The sequence below is a fragment of the Pogoniulus pusillus genome, chromosome 15 (assembly GCF_015220805.1).
Source record: "Pogoniulus pusillus isolate bPogPus1 chromosome 15, bPogPus1.pri, whole genome shotgun sequence".
Classification (NCBI taxonomy): Eukaryota; Metazoa; Chordata; class Aves; order Piciformes; family Lybiidae; genus Pogoniulus; species Pogoniulus pusillus.
This window is the reverse complement of record NC_087278.1, coordinates 10,461,756-10,480,895: the sequence shown is the minus strand read 5'-3', so window position 1 is coordinate 10,480,895 and position 19,140 is coordinate 10,461,756. Positions and strand designations below refer to the sequence as shown.

General features: G+C 48.6%; 1 protein-coding gene and 1 long non-coding RNA gene across 2 annotated transcripts; both read left to right on the top strand.

Moving 5' to 3' along the window:
- Positions 1-8,920: 8,920 nt before the first annotated feature.
- LOC135181888 (uncharacterized) lies at positions 8,921-10,469 on the top strand. The gene is made up of 2 exons (XR_010305008.1): positions 8,921-9,569; positions 10,110-10,469. It is a non-coding gene; the product is annotated as an uncharacterized LOC135181888 (long non-coding RNA).
- A 287-nt stretch (positions 10,470-10,756) lies between these two features.
- HMOX1 (heme oxygenase 1) lies at positions 10,757-19,140 on the top strand. The gene is made up of 5 exons (XM_064155355.1): positions 10,757-12,126; positions 12,429-12,549; positions 15,335-15,826; positions 16,392-16,500; positions 18,422-19,140. The coding sequence occupies exons 1-5, from the start codon at positions 12,095-12,097 to the stop codon at positions 18,556-18,558; spliced, it is 891 nt and encodes a 296-aa protein (XP_064011425.1). The 5' UTR covers positions 10,757-12,094; the 3' UTR covers positions 18,559-19,140.

Here is a 19,140-nt window from a genome sequence, read left to right as displayed (position 1 = left end):
GAACTCTTGAGTTGAGAAACAAGCAACTGAGGGCCTCTGCAGCTTCCTTCCTGCAAGTCTCAACATAGAACAAGGAGGAAAACCAAAAGGGTCAAATGCTGACCTTCCCCAAGGAGAGCAAGCAACAGCAGAGGCATGATGGAGCCCAGACTGGCAGGTTTTGCAGCTGTGGGGGCATAAGGATTTCTAGAGCAAGGGACCTAATATCCAAACCCTCTTGCCAGTGCCTGGGCTCAGGCTGCCTGGCTCAGCCATGGAGGGAAGGCATCTGGCACACAGCAGCATTTGTGAAAGTGCCCTGCCTTTGGCTGGGGTAGTTAGTTTTCTTGCTGTTCACACCAGTATTCATGATGATTTGAACTCCATGCTCCTGCCTCTGAGTTTAAGGCTCTTGCTGCCTCCAGATCCCTCTGTGCATTGCCTGTGGCTTCCTCTGCAAGAGGAACAAAGCCACCCCTGAATGTATACCCTGTGCACAGGGCGTTCAAGGTCTTCCTTGCTGCCACTGGGATGCCTGAAGTGCACCTCAGGGTAGGGACCCCTTCTCCCCATGCACCTTGTTTTTCTTTCCCTGACATCCAGCACAGGAGCTGGCAAAGCCAAGAGGGAACCATTCCTGCAGAAGACTTGAGCATAGCAGTCACAGAAACAGCTTGCTGCTATTTTTGTCATGAGGTGAACAGGTGGGAAGGGTTATTTGGTGGCTTGCCAAGTGGAACCAGTTTGAAGCAATGACCAACAGGTGAAAATAAATAAGAGTGGAGCTTGTGACCTCTGGGCAAGTCTATCTCCTCCCCATCATGCAGTCAACCATGATCACAGTGCTCTTCACTTTGGGTTACTCAGCACAGACACTTCTCCTATGGGAATGACATAGCTTTTTTTTTTTTCCAAGCATCTGAAAATATGGAGAATGGGGTCAAGGGTATGGAACCTTTCCATGCCCAAATTAGTACTTTCTCACTTGATCATACCAATAATAGCTTGAATAATTTTACACAGTTTCTTTTGAGGAGGAACTTGCCAGGTCTGCAAGAGATGGTTTTAAGTAGAGCCCAGGTGTTTTACAGTGGAAAAAAACGCTTTATGATCATGCAAAAAAAATAATGACACCACTATAAAGAATTCCTTTAAATGTTTTTGTTTGTTTGTTTGTTTTTGCCTTCTAAAAGTGTTTTCTACTGTTGCTATTTTAAAAAGCAATAACTCTGCCTGCTCGCTTCTCACCACCAGATGGCTGTGGTTCCTCACACACACAGCTTGAGCCCGCCCAACCGCAGAGGACTTCTCCCTTCGCGGTGACCTGTTTAGCAAGCTCCTCAACCAGAGGAAACAAAGCAACGAAGGCTTTCCTTATTCTAAGCATTATGCTCCAACCATTAGTCCAGCGCAGACTCATGCAGCGACTGCTCTAGAGCAAAAAGGCAAATTTGCAGCTCAGAAGGCAAATCACATCCTAGGGTGCATCAAAAGAAGAGTTGCCAGCAAATCCAGAGAGGTGACTCTGCCACTTTGCTCTGGCAAGACCTCACCTGATGAGGTCTTGCCAGAGCAAAATGCATACAGCTCTGGAGCCCTAAACACGGGAAGGACATGGACCTGATGGAGAGGGTCCAGGGGAGGGCCACAACAATGATCAGGGGGTTGGAGCACCTCTGCTATGAAGATAGGCTGAGGGAGCTGGGGTTGTGTAGCCTGAGGAAGAGAAGGCTCCAGGGAGATCTAATAGCAGCCTTCCAGTACCTGAAGGGGACCTAGAAGAAGGCTGGAGAGAGATTGCTTACAAAGACTGTTAGTGATAGGATGAGGGGTGATGTTTTCAAACCAGAGAAGAGTAGATTTAGATTGCATGTTAGGAACAAGTTCTTTGCCATGAGAGTAGTAGAATACTGGAACAAGTTGCCCATAAAGGTGGTTGAGGAGATTTTCCAGGTGAAACTCAACAGGGATCTGGGCAACCTGATCTAGTTGAGGATGTCCCTGCTTACTGCAGAGGGCTTGGACTAGGTGACCTTTACAGGTCGCTTCCAACCCAAACCATTCCATGATTCCATGATTCTGTGTTGGAACAAGGCCTTGAGAACCCTGGTCTAGTGGAAGGTGTCCCTACCCATAGCAGGAAGATTGGATCTAGATGATCTTCAAGGTCCCTTGCACCCCAAACTATCCTATGATTCTGTGATTGCACAGAGGGCCTGGAAGGAACAATGCACACCCATTAATAACAGAATGACAGAATCACAGAATCAACCAGGTTGGAAGAGACCTCCGAGATCACCCAGTCCAACCCTATCCAATCAATTAGACCATGGCACCAAGTGCCTCATCCAGTCTTTTTTCAAACACCTCCAGGGATGGTAACTCCACCACCTCCCTGGGCACCTGATTTAGTTGGGCAATTAATGAGGTGGGAGTTCCAGCACCACTTCCCCTTTTCCACCACACCTGCCCCTTCCCCACCCTACATCTAATTTTCCCCTTTTTACCCCAAACCCAGAGCACCTGGGTTCTGTTGGAGTCTCCTCCCACCCCAGGTGTGAGCACTTTGTCCTCCCTGCCTACTCCCCTTTATAATCCCCCTCAGGAAAGGCAGAAGCCCTAAGCTTGCCCAATTGGGCAGAGGATCCTCCTCACGCCGTGACTGGTGAGTGCCCATGGTGCACACTGGGTGACTGGTGGAGGTGATCTAAAGGCCGGGGGGCCTGGTGGCCCCCCGGTTAGGTAGGCTTAGAGACTCAATGATCGCTCTAACATCCCCCACGGGTGCTGGCTGCGTCTCCTTACTCTTCTGTGTTTAGCTGCTGCTTTCTGCTCACTTATGATGAGTTGAAGTGGTTGGCTGAACTGGAAGTCTAGGTTGGATGAGGCCTTGAGTGATCTGTTCTAGTGAGAGGTGCCCCTGCCTATGGCATGGGGTTGGAACTGGATGAGCTTTGAGGTCCCCTCCAAACTGAACCATTCTATGTCCCAGTCTTTGTTTATAAATGTTAATGAAGTTGCTCCTCAGTCTCCTATTCTCCAAGCTAAAGAGCCCCATCTCTCCTCAGAAGGAAGATGTTCCATTTCCTTAATAATTTTTGTCTCTGCACTGGGATGTTAAGCAGTTCCCTGCCCTCCTTGAGCTGAGGGGGCCAGAACTGGACACATTATTCTGAATGTGGCCTCACCAGGGCAGAGTAGAGAGAACCTTCTTGTAGTTACTTATACCACTTGTCCACTAGATAGAATAGAATCAACTAGGTTGAAAGAGACCTGCAAGGTCATCCATATTGTCCCTTATCTGAAGAAAACAAGTGTGCCCCCGGATTCAGCCCTATCCCCTGTATGAATCTCCTGAGGTCAGGGGTGCTGGGATCATTACTGGGACCAACATCACAGGGCAGAGCCCACTGGGAACAGAGCAGCTAGGGGAGTGCCTGGGAGAGGGGCAGCTGCAGGAGAAGGGAACTGTGGCATTAACAAGGGAGAAGATTACTGTCTGGTAGTTCTAAAGCAAGGAATTCCCCCAGCATTTTGCAGTATTTAAAATCTGTTTTCTACTGAGACTAATTATTGGGCAATTGCAAAGCTTGCTACCAAAAAATGTGCAGCTCGTTGCATTTGCAGTCTAACAGAAGCTGCCTTTTGCTCGTCTGCCTAGTGCTAACAGATCCCTGGCCTCTGCTTCTTTCTCTTCAACAATGTCTCCCTGCTGGAGCTTCCACAGATCCTCGCTGTGTGGTGACACACCTCTGCTCCCTGAAACAAACTCAGCCAGGAGGGGAAAAAAAACAAAAAACATCTCAAAACTTCAGCCCTCATTCAACCCTCTCAGAGACATAGAAGTAGGGAAACATATGGTGCACATCATCTGCATGCGGATGTGTTACTTGCAGGTGTCTGAGCAGTGTGTGTGTCTGTCTGTCCCAGGAAATGACATTTCTTCTTTACACAGCCCTCCCTGCAAGGCTTTGGGCAAGTATCAGCCTTCTCTCCCCCAGTTCATGCAGTAGTTTTGGATTTTCATCCTCTGGCTTCTGGCAGAAGGACAGCCCAGGAGGGAGGGAGGGAGGGATTTCCTGGCAAAGCCATGTCCACACAGGGTGGCAGCCTTTCCTGTGCTGTGGCACTCTGAGGGACTCCCTTGGCCTCATCTCTGGGTTTTGGCATTTCCCCAGGGAGACAGGAACCTAAGGCACATGGACCCAAGAAGGGTTGCACAACTCTGGCATTTCTTGGTTTCTGATTGATTTGCAAGTTAGTCAGCTTGCAAAGATTGGTAGTAGTCTGAAGGTTTACCAGCATCTCACCCCTCTCCCTGCCTTTTGTTTTTTAAAACCAGAACACAAATTCTGTTATGTGCAACCACTATAACCCCTCATCTCCTTGGCATCATCATCAAGATCTGGACTCTGCCACACAGGTCTTTATGATCTAAGGTGAAAAAAGCATAAACTGCCTCTATTGATAACAAAAATACCTCCAAACACATCCCCAACCTCCCAGCATTCTCTCAAAAGTATGACACGTAGGCACACTGGGAAGATGATACTGACCTGGATAGGTTATTTTGCATGACCCAGAGCAGATGTTTCTGTGCAAGGTGAAGAAAGGCATAACTTCCTTGTCCTCCACATCTCTAAAACACAAATCTGTGCTAAAAGTTAGAGTCTTTCCATGATGCTTGGGTTCTGTGGCTCTTGGCATACTGCACTGCAGTCACAGAGGCAAAAGAACACATGCTCCCCTTTTACTTCCTGCTAACTTGCAAATAGCACATACATTTTATTCTTATATTTAGAACAGTTGACAAAAATATCCTCTGATTTCCCACAACATCACTTCAACAATCAGCACAAGTGTCCCATGCTAGTACATTAGGAAGGCTGCTCTCCATCCCACATGGATTTTCCTGTTGCTCTGCTGCATAAAAACATCCTCAAAGCTTATTTGCGATAACAAAGCTCCCCTTTCCTTCACAAAATTCAAGTGAAACCACTTCCCCTTCCCTTCAGATCACTGTTAGTGCCACTGCTTAGCTCAGATGGAGATGCTGGGAAGGGAAGTACAGCAGGGACCCAGTGGGCAAGAGACAGGGGTGTTACATGGAAGGAAAATATTACTGTAGGTAACTCATTTTTATCTGTATGGGGGCATAAGAAATGGATGCACAAGGAGAGAGAAAACATGAGACAAAGAGCAAGTGCTCTGGAGCAAGGAGATGCAGGTGCCTGGTGGTCACCAATACAACACAAGGAGTTGTACTGGCAGTCAGTCTGGGGTTTTTTTCCTGTTTCTCTGTTCCACAAGACATGCAGGCAGAGGTGACTTCTTGCACCAGGGTGATGCCAAGGTGCTTGGTAGCCCTGAGAAGATTTCTCTTCCGTTGGCTTTCCTGCTCTCCCCTGGCTTCTAGGGCACGTAGTACATCCCATACAGTGCTTGGCAGCTCTACTGCCTGTTGGGTGAACAAGTCTGCTTGTTGCTTTGTGTCAGTAACCTGCAAAGCCTGAGTAAGGAATATGGGCTCACAAGTAAAAGCTTCCTCTTTCCTATCTGCCACTGTCCTTGCAAAATCTTGTGAGTGGGGGTTTACATGGGATCCACAATGGGTTCTGACTGCATGAGTGGGTAAACTCACTTCTCTCTGCCAGGAGACAGAGAGATGAAGAGGGGTGAAGTGGAACAAGATTGCTTCCCATGAGTAGGAGGTTTACTGCAGCACTGTCTCCAGCAGTGTTTCTGAAGGGCTGCACCTTAGTTCTTATCAGGAGCATGGGGGTGTTGCACTGTCTGACAGCAAGCAGCAAGGCTCGGGGGTCAGCCCTGGTGAGGAGATCCCCAGGGAGACAGGCTCTGCAGCAGGGCTTTTTTTTGGGAAGGATCAGTAATTCCCTTCCAGCACAGAAAAGCCACATGTGCCAGTCTCCAGGCACTGTGTTTTCCTGGCTGATCTTGGCAGAAAACCATGGATCAGGCACAAGGTGAACTTGATGGTGGGGTGAGGCAAGGACACGGCTTTCCTGAGGGTTTAGGGGAGGCTCTTTCACCAGCATGGAACGACAGGAAAATCTGTGTTTAGAAAAAGTGCTGCAAGGCACTTCAGTGGTATTTTTAGCTCCTTGACCAAAAAAAAAAGGCCCTAAATACCAGACCAGTCTCAATGGGAGATAGGTACCAACTTCTCTGAGCTCCTTTGCACAATTTCAGTCCAAAGGGAAAAGGAAAAGAAGAGAAAAGAAGCCAATGTGTGTGTGATGTGCTGCCAGCAGTGCCCCTCTGCCCATCCCTTCTGCCTTCAGGCAGGGCCACATACAGCAATTCACACAGTCAAGACCAGCTCTGGCACAGTAATAAGGGGGTGGCTCGCACTGTGCCAAGCACCTTTGGTCCCTGTCACCTCTGCCAGACCACAGCCAGCAGCTGAACACTAATTCAAAGCCCACGTTGCCCTGGTGCTCTTGTTAACTATTATGTAGCTTAAGAGCTGCAGCCACAGCCCCATGGTGCAGGGGACAAGGGTCTCAGCTCCCCAGTGCTTGGGGTGCTAGGGAAGGCCTCCAAAAAATGTGGATGTTTTTGTTCTTTTGCACTAGCAGCTGAAGTACCCAAGCACTGTGGTGCACAGGGCTCTTCAACACTGAGCTCACTGACCCTAAATGAAAGGCTTAGAAGAAATACCTGCCCAACACCAACCCTCCTTCGCCTTCCTGCTGCTTATTAATCTGTAACCATCACCCTTTCAAAACAGACAGCAGATCAGTGGGATAAATGCAGTCTTGCCTGCCCTAGAGTGATCCTTGGTAATGAGTGAAGAAAAAGGGATAGAGAAGGGAGGGGACACAGACTATGCCACAGATACCTTGGGTAAATTGCTTAAATTTGGCACACCCTGCATGCCAGCCTCTAAAATAAACTCATGGCCACACTAAGTATCTCCTGGATTTGGTGTTTTCTACCAGAATAGACAAAGCCAGGGACCCATCCAGCACCCCTGAGAGCAGTGTTCCCATGCCTTAGTTCTCCCTGTATGGAGCAGCGACTGTCCCAGTCCCAAGGCAGATGGCCACAGCATCCTCCATGTCCCTGGGCCAGCAAGGTGTGCAGACTTCCTGGCCTGGGACACTTGCTTTTCTGACCTTCCCTAGCTTGCCCAGTGCAGCTGCCGAAGGCTGGGAAGCAGAGCTGAAGGGAAAGCATTTCGTGGCTGCCAGCAGCATGTCACGTCCCACTGGGACTCCCCAATCTTAGTGAACTCTCAACCCTCCCAGCCTCCCTCCCGCTAATGCTGACTCACCCTTTTCCCAGCGTGGGCGTCCTGCTGAGTCAGGGTCAGGCTGGGTCATCCAGTATTGCTGAGCAATGGTTTCTGGCTGCGGTGGAGCAGCTGTTTTGCTGAGTCACGGTGGAGAAGGGTCCACGTGAGGCTCTTTATTTAGGAGCGGTTTTCTGAGCACCACTCCAAGATTGCAGCTGCTGCTCTTGGCTCTGCTCCCACGTCTCAGGACAATCACAGAAAGCTCCAGAAACTGCCCCAGTTGCTCACAGCCGCTCAGCTCCCAGCTTGTTGGAGGAGGACACTCACATCTCCTCTATCCCAGGGGCAGGGCACCATGGGTTCCTTGAGGGAACTCAGGTCCCAGTTTGCTCCCCTCCCTTCCCCTAAGAAAAGAGCTGTGGGACAAGGTCCTGCTTGTTGCATGTGTATGATTTTCAAACCCAGGTTTTTCACAGTTTGTCCTGACTCGCAGCCAGGACACACTGTTTTACACAGCTGGAGCACTGAAACAAAGGATGCAACGTGGATTGAAACATCTGCACGAACCGGGGGTTAATTTGGTAACACTGCCCTGATGTTTTCCATACGTCCTTTTTGCTTCCAAAGCAAAACCCCCAGCAGGACACGGGGTTGAAGTCCACCAGCACCAAGACTCTAGGCTAGAGCATGCTGGGCTCTCTGGTCACAAAACAGGTACATGCGTTGTGGGTTGTTTGCTCTGCTCCCAGCCAGCTGAGAGCTCTTGTCTTGCTCGTAGCTGTGTGCTGCAGCACACGTACATCTACCTGTACAACTGTGCATTGTAGTCTGCATTTCCTGCCTTTATCAAGCTGGTTCATTTATGGCTGAGAAATCCGCCACACCTCTGTCTCCCAGCGCACCAGCTGTTTGGGATTCTCATGTGTAGAGTCTGCCCAGCACAGCTATGTCTATCAGACCCTGTGAAAGGTACCAGCAGTGCCAGTCCAGACGACAGCTGCAGCACGACCTGCACTCTACATGGAGACTGCCAGTGCATTGCACTCCTGACCTCCTTTTTCTACCTGTTTCTTTGACCTCGATGTGGATTGCTTAATGTTGATGGCAGTGAGCACAGTCAGTTCTTCCAGAGCAGGGCTAGGCTGGGCAATACCTCTTTGGTCAACACCAATTAATCCACGGTGTATCCCTGTGTCCTCCAGCACTGACTCTCTTCAGCAAGTGATTTAAGCAGTTATCACAATTTCTCCCACCCCCACCGTTACTCAGCAAGTCCTGGTTAGGGAGTCAGCTTTCTGGGTGCAGTCCAGGCAGCTGCATTTTGCTGTGTCATGGTCTGAGACACCTCCTCGCCGGTGCAGGCTGCCTTTTACCACATGCTCCCTTCCCCACCGAGTAGAGACAAGCTGAGCTGCCAAGAGCTGCCTAATGGAGCCCGGCAGGATACAGCACCTCCCACTTGGGTTCAGGAGAGCTGACTTTGCACTCCATGGCTGCTGAGTAACGAGGTACTTCTGACCATAAAGCTATTGGCAGCAGCGGCTGTTAAGTGTATAAAGAGGAAGAATCCCCCACTTCCCTATCCCTGCTGAAAACACAGATCCTTTAGTGACTTTCTGTTGTTATTAACCATTTAACTAAACCATCTCTTGAGTAAGAATTTTTCAGAGGCTGGGCTATGCAGATGGAGGCATTCAAGCCTAGCTGGAAGAGCTACCTTGCCTGAGGCTCCTGGATTCATCTTTGCTAGGAATCTCCTGGGCCAATTCACTCCCATGCACATTGTCCTCCCAGTGAGTAGCTGAGCACCACACAGCCGTGCCTCACTGCAAGAAGAGTATCAGGCAGTATGATTCATGGAAGGCATGGTGAAGACCACAGGGCTGGTACCTCGATGAAGTCCAAACAGAATTTCTTAATGACCTGAATACAGCCTGGCCTCTGCTTTCCTGTGGCCTGCTGTGCTCAGAGTGAGTTGCTCTGGAAGTTAACTTGTTCTTTCCACAAAAAGCACACAGCTCCTTCCCCATGCATTGCTCTCAAGCAAGAAGCAACTTTCCAAGTTCTCTTCTAGGAAGAGATGGCTCCTTGAAGATCTCTGCCACCACACTGGCACGCTCTGTGTCATTAACCTCTCCACACCACACAGGAACAGCACAGCAGAAGCAGTAAGAGTCATTTTTGCAGTGCACTGGATGGGCCAGAAACGCCCCAGGCCAGCAAGTGCAAAAATGATGATACCTCACTTTCAGTTCTCCTTCCATCTTGCTGCAGGGCATTTGGGCCTTTCCAGACAGCTGGGCTTGATCTCAGAGCTGAGAGCTCTGAGCAGGTAAGAGACAAGACAGCATAAATCAGTTATGGGGCATGGATAGCTTTCCTGCACCTATGAAAAGCTCGAAGTGGAGATGAGCTGCAGAAGGGATCTTATCTTCTGTGACCAACCCAGGGGAAGGTCAAGCCTAGAAGAAGGTACACTGGCTCCATGTCCTGGGGCAGTGCGGTTATAAGCCAGGACTTCTTCCTGGGAAGACATATCCTACCTGGAATGGCAGTTATGTGGCTAGACACCCTCTCTCTCTTCTTCCCAAGTCTCACACCAGCATCTGCCTCAACTCTGGATGAAAAGGACCCTCTGGATGCATCATTTTGAGTGCTTTCAAGTATACCGCTTCTTAGAAGAAGGTAGGCAGGGCACAAAGGCACCAGCTTGAAAGCAGGCAGAAAGGGTACATTAACAGAGCTACAGAACAAAGGCAAAAAAAGGAACAGGGCCTGGGAATTTGATTTTATTCTTTCATATTAGTTCATGTTTCTGAATGAATATTATTCATTTTTATACACTTACATATTTCCTCATTTCCTCCTCCAGAACTAAAGGTTCCATCTGTGCTCCAACTTCCCATGCCAGGACAACAGTCACTGAAAATTAAGAAAAGTTCACATGAGCTGTAAAGAATGAAGCCAGAGAGAAACACTCAATTTGTGATCATCTCTGACAAAATGGCATGCATCTCTTCAGGATGAACAGGCCATGTAGCCTGTGCTCCCACAGGCTCCACACAGAATCCCTTTCTCAGGGGATATGTGGAGCTTTGTCACACTTGCTTCAAACACTGGGACATCCTCATACACTTATTTCATGTGACAGCAAAACAAGCAAGCCAGCAACAAGTTGTCTGCACTGGCATGGGACTAAGAGTAGAACATGACAGCTTTTGCTAGCCTGCACTGTTGCTTTAAAAGACAAAAGCAAGACAGGAAAAGTTTGGCTGAGTCAGGGTGGAAGCGCTGAGTAATCTTTCCTGAGCCTGCAACACACACCAGATGTCTGCCCAAGTCAACAAGTAAGTACAGAAGCACATTTCCTCCAGGACAGCTCCGATCCCAGCTGTGGCCAGGTGTAGGTACAGTCACAGGGAGACACAGGTGTGTGCCTTGGATGGCAGCACCCACCACCAAAGCTGAAGAGTGGACTCACTAGAGGGGACAGAGGGTCAGAAGATGCCACAGTCCTTCTCCCTCCTCAGAGTCTGCCTCCCTACCAATCCCTGCATGACTGCAGCACAGGGCTTTCTTATACCCACAGCAGCAGAGGCATGGTGGCTTTAAGTGCCCTGCTCTTTGAGCTGCATGGGAAATGTGTGCTTTTCCGAAACAGAGTTGGGCTGGCCCTGCTCCCAGCACAGCTACACTTGGAAAAGAAGGTTCCTGCTTCATCTATCAGATGCCTCATTGCCTTCTTCGCTAGATAAAATGAGAAAGCAGCCAGGCAGTGGCAGAATCACCCTGTCAAACTCTCTTTTCCCAAATCAGAGAAATTACTTGCCTTTTAAAGTCTCTGCAAACTTCCTCTGTTTCCCCCAAATCTCTTGTGACATCTTGTCAGTCCACTAGCTGCCCAGGCCTTCTGGATGTCTCACAGAGATGGAGTGCTGCTCTCCAAGCTTGCCCAGCACACAGCTGTGGTAACAGCAGGGGCCAACTGCCACACAAATCTGTGTGTGCAAGAGAGCCTGGAAAGGATTCCAGTATGCATTAGTGCAGGCACACCTGTGCTGGCTTTGTGCAAAGGGACAGTGTCCATTCCTCAGCACCTACCACTGTGCAAGTGCAGTTCTGGCACCTCCAGACTAGAGCTGATGGACGTGTGTGCAGCTGGATTACTCCAGGTGTCTGTGACTAGTACACACCTCGGGGTCCCTGCTGTGAAGGGCACAGGCTTCTGGTCTGTAGCATGGATCTCACGGTCCACAAGCACCACGTTACCTGACTCTCTCTCTCTCTAAAGATCTACACAGTCATGGGAAAGAAACGTTTATAGTACCTGAGTCGTGCTAGAGCAGATGCGGGCGGGTGCTGTATTTGCTGCTCAGGCATGGTGCAGGAGGTTGCCCACCCTGCCCCAGGCACTAGCCCCGCAGATCCACCCCTCCTTGACCAACCTGGCTGCCACTAGCACAATGAGCACCTCTTGCAGCATCTGGGCTGCGCTTGCCACTGGCGCTGAAAGGGTTACAGAGCCGAACACGCTCGAAGGAGAAGTTGCTGGACATCCTCTTGTTTGTGCTTAGTAATCAAGAAGCATCAGGTGACTTCCTTCTGGTCCCCCGGGGGCAGCAGGCGAGGAGAGGGAGCCTGCCACGCTGGGAAGAGAAGTGCAGCTGTGTTGCAAGCAGTTGTGCTCGCACTGAGGTCAGCGGTTTGGCTGCTCACGTGGCCGGGCAGTATAAAGCTGGATGCGGGAACGGAGCTCCCCAGCTCACAGCTTCACTGTCCTGGGAGGAGCAGGGAAGGAGGAAAGCACCGGCAAGAACAACAACAGGGAAGTGGAGGCGCGAAACGACCTGGATAAATATGGAAACCTCTCAGCCGCGCAGCTCCGAAAGGTAAGAGCAGGACCGGAACGAGAGGAAATGTTTCTCTGGCAGAAGAGTATTGTTCGTCCCCTTGCTTTAGGCACGCTGTGCCTGTTTCTGCTTCGCAAGGAACGGCATGCTCCTGCTTTCACCTCTGGATGGAGTCTCTCTGTTTTCCTTGCTCGGGACGATTCCCATCCGTGGCTCTCGCGAATGTCCTGTCCCTTTTTCGGCAGTCCCAGGCTCCCCCCCTTTTTTTTTTCCTAGCGAGCTCAACACCGCTTTTTCCAGAGGAAAGCGACAGCACTTACCTCTGTTTTGCTCTTCCTCAGCACGTCCAAGGACTTGTCGGAGCTGCTGAAGGAAGCCACCCAGGAGGTGCACGAGCAGGCGGAGAACACGCCGTTCATGAAGAATTTCCAGAGGGGGCAGGTGTCGCTCCACGAGTTCAAGGTATGTAGTAGTAGTACTGCTTGGGGATGGCTGTTACATCAGACTGGCTGCGTGGGGGCTGAAGAGTGGAAGGAGAGGGAGAGCATCTCCTGGGCAGAATACGCTGTTAAACTCCAGCACCCTACGGTCTTAGCTGCTTCTCTTGCAGAAGGCAGCGGAGGAGTGTGTGTATTAGAGTGGGCAGCCTGAAACAAGGTAAAACAAAGAGGTTAATGGGATTCATGCAGTTTGCTTTTCTCTGTCTTCATAAATGCCTGCATGTTAATTATTGCCAATGATAGTTAACGGAGGTGTGACTACATGCAGACACACCAGTGGCTGAGAATACTGGAGGAATACTGAATTTACAGCAGTAAGCAGCTACAGCTAGAAATAATGATGGAATCCTGAGAAACTGAGGCTGTGGCATCATCTAGGGCACTGAACTTGGCAACGTTTTAGTTGTCGCTTGGGTTATACCAGAGATCACGAGTAACAGTAACTCCAAGGCAGACTGAGTTTGAACAAGTTATATGCTCAACAGGTATCAGCCTGTTGCTTTTCTTAAGATAAAAAAGAATCATTTGCAGATAAAAGCCTGTGCCTAACCTTGGCTACATACGTGATTCCTGGGACCTCAGCCACATAACAAAGCCATGAGCAAAAACAAAGCACACACCTGGGCCAGAAATTCCTGGGAGGCTGTAGGATGTGACACATGGGCTTGCAAATAACAGTTAGCAGTCCAACCTATGGTTTAATTACTTTGTTGTTGAACTGTTCCTTGGCAAATAGATCCACAAGAGCAGGAAAAAGACTACTTGCTTCTGACAGGTCTCATTTAGGCTACTTAGTCAAGCAGAGATTTAATCTCAGGTGCTGACTTCCTGCTGTTAGACATGCAGCATTGGTTAGGAAGTGAACTTTGAGACAGGCTGGCACTAATGTAAGTCAGGTCTTCAGGAAAACAGCTCAGTGTCTTAAAAGATAGTTGTGTTCTATAGGAGGCAGCGAGACATGACAGGGTTTTAAAAAGTAATGATCATTTTCTAAAGGCACATTTCCCATTAAACCACCACCTGCCTCTGAAAACGAGTCAAGTTACATTTTCTTAATCTGTTAGGCAATGTTCCTCTGTTTTATTTCTCTTCCAATAAGCTGAATGGCAGGTTCTTGTTTAAAAGCCTCTATTTTTGTTTACTCTCTTGGCAGACCTATATATCTGACCCAACACATGACTCCCCAGAAGCTGAATGTTTGTTTCCACAACCATGCCACTGCCTGTGTGCTTATCAAAGTCCTATTTGCTGGCACAGTGGGGGGAGGTCAAAGTGGCAACTCTTTTACTGCAGAGGTGACTGCTTTGCAGGAGAGTAAACTGCTTCCTCTCCTGCCATCAGCATAATATCCTCAACCTAATTCACTTGTACTGTGACCCCTTCGTGTTTTACATTTTGTTGCTGATAAGGGATTCCAGTGTAAGGAATGGGTGGTGTAGGTGTAAATATGAATACAGCCTCTGAAAACAGAATGCACAGGGAAGGAAAGAACACAGCCAGATTGTCTTACACCACATGGAAAAGCTGGCAGATAGAAGGAAGTATCACGTAAGCTGGGAGAAACAATAACAAGGGTTTTGAAACAGAGGAGAACACACAGCCTTGCAGCACTCCTTCACAAAGGCATCTTTCAGAGGCAGGCTGTGTTCCAGCCCCCTTTTATGTTGTCTCCTCTGAGCAACCGAGGAGGCAACCCCACTTGCATGCCTGAATGAGGACAGTGGTGGTGCCTCAATTCCCAGGATGGTGGGATGCTAACATGATTAATATGTTGGAAAACAAAGAGGGTGTGTCATTGCCTCACAAGGCCCCACAAAGGGAAGCCACATTTTGAAGCATTCAGATTTGAACAATGCATCAGAAAATATACCTTTGGGAATATTCTCCCCATCAATCAAGAGCATAAGGAGAAAGGACTGGGCACGATCTAACAGGGCTCCAGCTTCCATTGCGTTTAGCTGCAAGACCTTTAACTTCAAATTAAGTGCAGTGGCTTTTGAGAGCAGGTAAGACCAATATATGCTGGAAAGAGTTTGTCTTACCTGGTGCTGCCTCAAGCAGAAGGCAAAGGGATAAAGAGTGTCTCATTGCTCCTTGCAACTCTGTTTTCCCTATGGGAAACCTGCAGCATGACAAGTGTGCACAACTCACACTGGGTAAGCCCATAAGTAACTTTCTGGGCTCATCAGTTAAAGAGAGATGTTGAGATACTGGAATGTGTCCAGAGAAGGGCGACAAAGCTGGTGAGGGGCCTGGAACACAGCCCTGTGAGGAGAGACTGAGGGAACTGGGATTGTTTAGCCTGGAGAAGAGCAGGCTCAGGGGTGACCTTATTGCTGTCTACAACTACCTGAAGGGAGACTGTAGCCAGGTGGGGGTTGGTCTCTTCTCCCAGGCAACCAGCAACTGAACAAGGGGACACAGTCTCAAGTTGTGCTGGGGGAGGTCTAGGCTGGATGTTAGGAGGAAGTTATTCCCACAGAGAGTGATTGGCATTGGAATGGGCTGCCCAGGGAGGTGGTGGAGGCACCGTCCCTGGAGGTGTTCAAGAAAAGCCTGGATGAGGCACTTAGTGCCAGGGTCTAGTTGATTGGCTAGGGCTGGGTGCTAGGTTGGACTGGATGATCTTGAGTTCTCTTCCAGCCTGGCTGATTCTCTGATTCTATGATTTTTATTAGGATGATTCATCCCCCAAAGCTACAGAATCATAGATGCACCTGTAGCTCAAATTCTTGCTTCTCTTTCAGCTGGTTACAGCATCCCTGTACTTCATCTACTCTGCTCTGGAGGAGGAGATTGAACGTAACAAGGACAACCCAGTTTATGCCCCTGTGTATTTTCCGGCGGAGCTGCACCGGAAAGCTGCCCTGGAGAAAGACTTGGAGTACTTCTATGGCAGCAACTGGAGGCAAGAGATCCCATGCCCTGAGGCTACTCAGAAGTACGTGGAGAGGCTCCACTATGTCGGCAAGAACCACCCAGAGCTCCTGGTGGCCCATGCCTACACTCGGTACTTGGGAGACCTGTCTGGGGGGCAGGTGCTGAAGAAAATTGCGCAGAAGGCGCTGGGGCTGCCCAGCACTGGGGAAGGGCTGGCTTTCTTCACCTTCGACGGCGTCTCCAACGCCACCAAGTTCAAGCAGCTCTATCGCTCCCGCATGAACGCTCTCGAGATGGATCTTGCCACTAAGAAAAGAGTCTTGGAGGAGGCCAAGAAAGCATTCCTGCTAAACATACGGGTGAGTAACAACCAGCCAGCCCTGCCTGCCCACGCCCTCCCTGAAACAAGATAATAGCTACAGGGGAAAGGCAGAGCCGGTATTCCTGCTGTGGAGCTTATGGGTAGGTGTGGATCAGGGCAAGCTAGTCAGAGTAGGATGTCCAACCTGGCAGCCTAGTAAAAGGCTGGTCTCTGAAAAGCTCCCCCCTCTCCCCTAGAGTTTGAATTTGTTTTTTCCTATTCGTTTATGAATGAGGGCTTGTACCAGGAGTGGGGACCGCTTGCCTCTATGGTACAGGTCCTCTGTGGATGATAACTATATGCACAGGTACCTTGCTGTCCTTCCCATCCAAAGATGGGTAGTAGCTTCCTTGTGAGCTGGAAGCTTTAGGCAGAACTTGTGAAGTGAACAAGGTGTTTGCTCTTGACCACACAAGGCATATTACATTCTGTGCAAAAAATGCCAGGAGAATTGGATTGAAAGTTTATGTCTTCACCTAGTTCCTAAAGTGCCTGTAGCAGGGGCAGGGGGTCCAGTGAAAGAAATGGAGGCCGCATAATGACTCGGTGTACCTTTTTCTCAGGTGTTTGAGGCATTACAAGAACTGGTGTCTAAGAGCCAGGAGAATGGTCACCCTGTGCAGCCAAAGGCAGAGCTTCGCACAAGGAGCGTTAACAAATCACACGAACACGGTAAGGCACTTCTGAGGACTGGTGTTTCACGTTGGCCCTTGTGCTTTTGTTATCCCTTCAGGTACTTGTTCCATCTCTTCCCCAGTCATTAGTGCAACAAGGAGAGGTGCTGGTGTGTGCAAAGCTCTTCTAGGCATGACAGAGGAAGGATGACACATGGGAAACAATTTCCATGTTGACAAATAGTCAATGAAGAAGCTTTACAAGAAAGATTCCCCTTTCCTCCTCTTAGGTTTCAACAAGTGTAAAAGTTCATTCACCACAGGAGTTTTGACCACGTGGAAAACTTGCCTTCAGTTCACAAAAGCAAAGACAGCAACTTTGGGCTGAGCAGATCAGCCATAGTGTTGCAATGCTGACAATGTTTGTGATGGTTTGGGCTCTTAACTCGCCCCCCCACACTTTTGTATTTGCCCCAGCTAACTCAGACGGCCTCTGGGAATATAAATGAAGTTATTTATTTTACAGCAGCAAATATACAGGCAGCTATTTACAGTATATACAGTTATATACAGAAATATACAAAGGATAAACAATACAGAAGCACAACTCCCCTCCCAGAAACCTGAGTCCCCAGGAGGGGCTTTCAAACCACCCCAACACCTTCCCCGGCCCCTCTCAACCTTACCCCAGTTCTCAGGAAGAACAGAGGTGCAGCCAAGAGGTTAGGGAGCAAGGTTAGTGGGAGCAAGGTTAATGAAATGTGACTAGGTCTGAAGGCAAAGGCAGAAGTGAAAAGACAAAATGGAGAATGTTTTACTTCTTCTTCCCAGAACTCTCAGCAAGACTGTGAGAGAAGGAGACACAATTGTTTTTCATTTCACTGCCCGTTATCTAGTTCTTTTACCAAAACATTCTTGCTTGCTTCAAACTAGCACAATGTTCTTTCAGATGCAACCCCATCCTTTCAGATTAAGTCTCCCTCTGGTCATTTTCCTGCCTTCCAGAAGTATTTACTGAAAATGCTCCTAAAAGTGTGCTGGATTTACAGTGAGCATTGTTCAGAATGGTGGAATGTAACCAGCTGTGAAGTGGGAAGGTACAGGCTGCCTATCAGCTTTGTGAAATTGAAAAAGTCCCACTACTGGCCAGTGCCAATCCCAAATTGGGCAAAGCCTGAGCAGCAGCTGCAAGCAGAGCAATGCCTTTTCATGGAGTCAGGCTTGTAACAAAGTGAGGAATGGGCTTAGACATTTACAGAGGACTTCCCTGGCAATATGTGATTCAAATTAAAAAAACCCTTATGACCTATCCACTCTGAAGCTAAAAGGAAGATTTTTTTTCAGTGCATACTGGATTGAACTACAGCATTTCTCTGGCAGAGACTGAAAAACAAACCTTGTCTCGCACATCTCTAGACAATGAAGCTTAAAGCACCTTCTTTGGAAAAGGCTATAAAAGTTCCTCTGTGAAACTTTGCCACTCCTTTCCCAATACACTCATAAAAGTAAAGTTTTCAGAAAAGTTTGGTGCTGGATGAGGAACTGCAGCCTAAAGCTGTATATTTATTTGGAGTCATAAGGACTACCTGTTTAAGATCATTAGATGTCTACCCAATTGAATCTACTACAAGTGGGAGGCAAAACGCCTTTTAGAATTCTGGCTTAAGTAATTGGCTGTCTTCTGACACATCATGGATTTGGTGGAGATGGGCAGAGCTTGTAAGCAAACACAGGAAGAGGCCAGTACTCGCATACAAGCAGAGGGATTACAAGCCTTTGTGATTCCTACATCAAGTTTGCTTCCTCTTTTCTTCCCCAGGAGAGCAGAATCTGCTGTCACTGTTTCACTCAGCCCAGCTGGGCTTTAGGCTTGCTTCTTCCTTTGACAGCTCCATCAGGGTCTGCTCCAGCACAGAGGAGGGCAAGCAGGGAACACCAACAGTGTCTTGATGCAACATCTCACTCTTTGTTTTCTTTAGGTCCTGTGCCAAGGAAAGAAAGTGAGGAGACAAACAGGAGACAAACAGGCATGATGCCCACCACTCCCCTGGTGCGATGGATTCTGGCACTCAGCTTCCTAGCCATGACAGTTGCCGTGGGCTTATTTGCCATGTGAAGGAGCAGGACCTTCATGTTCTCTTCATACCTTCTCTTATCCTGAACTAATTCACCTTCCCCAGTCCTTGTGAGAGCAATTCCCTCTGACTGGGTACTGTGATCTTGGCTCTGCCACTAATACTAGGAGACTTTTCTCCCCAGAAATCAGTGCTGTAAGGGGCGTCAGGCGAAGTCTCTCCCATGCTTGGTGTGAGCTCCTCTCAGAGACTAACTTTTAGCACCAAAACAACTAAGGGCTAAAAACAATGGTCAAGAAATGTTGCTGCTTTACAGAGTACCTGCAAAAATCCTACAGGATCAGAAGTGCAGCTTTGACATCTGTCTCACCTCAGAAATACAAAGTTCCCTGGAGCTCTGTGTTTTTTATACTGCTAGATAATACTGTGATCACTTTTTCTGTGGAGCCACACAGCTTCTGTGAGTTATAGACTGTTTTATATGACACTAGTAGGTCTTTGTTAATTCTTTCTCTCATATATATGCTTTTTTTTAAAAGCAGATGACAGTTGTTGAAGCTACACTGTCACACTCTTTGTCTGGTTATATAATTTATACACATAATAAACTTCAATGTAAAGTC

What these genes read in the sequence shown, in the direction of transcription:
- HMOX1 (XM_064155355.1), top strand. Translation starts at nt 12,095, where the DNA reads ATGGAAACCTCTCAGCCGCGCAGCTCCGAAAG. An exon ending in TGTCGCTCCACGAGTTCAAG is followed by an intron (nt 12,550 to 15,334) that starts GTATGTAGTAGT and finishes CTTCTCTTTCAG; the next exon opens with CTGGTTACAGCATCCCTGTA. An exon ending in TAACAAATCACACGAACACG is followed by an intron (nt 16,501 to 18,421) that starts GTAAGGCACTTC and finishes TGTTTTCTTTAG; the next exon opens with GTCCTGTGCCAAGGAAAGAA.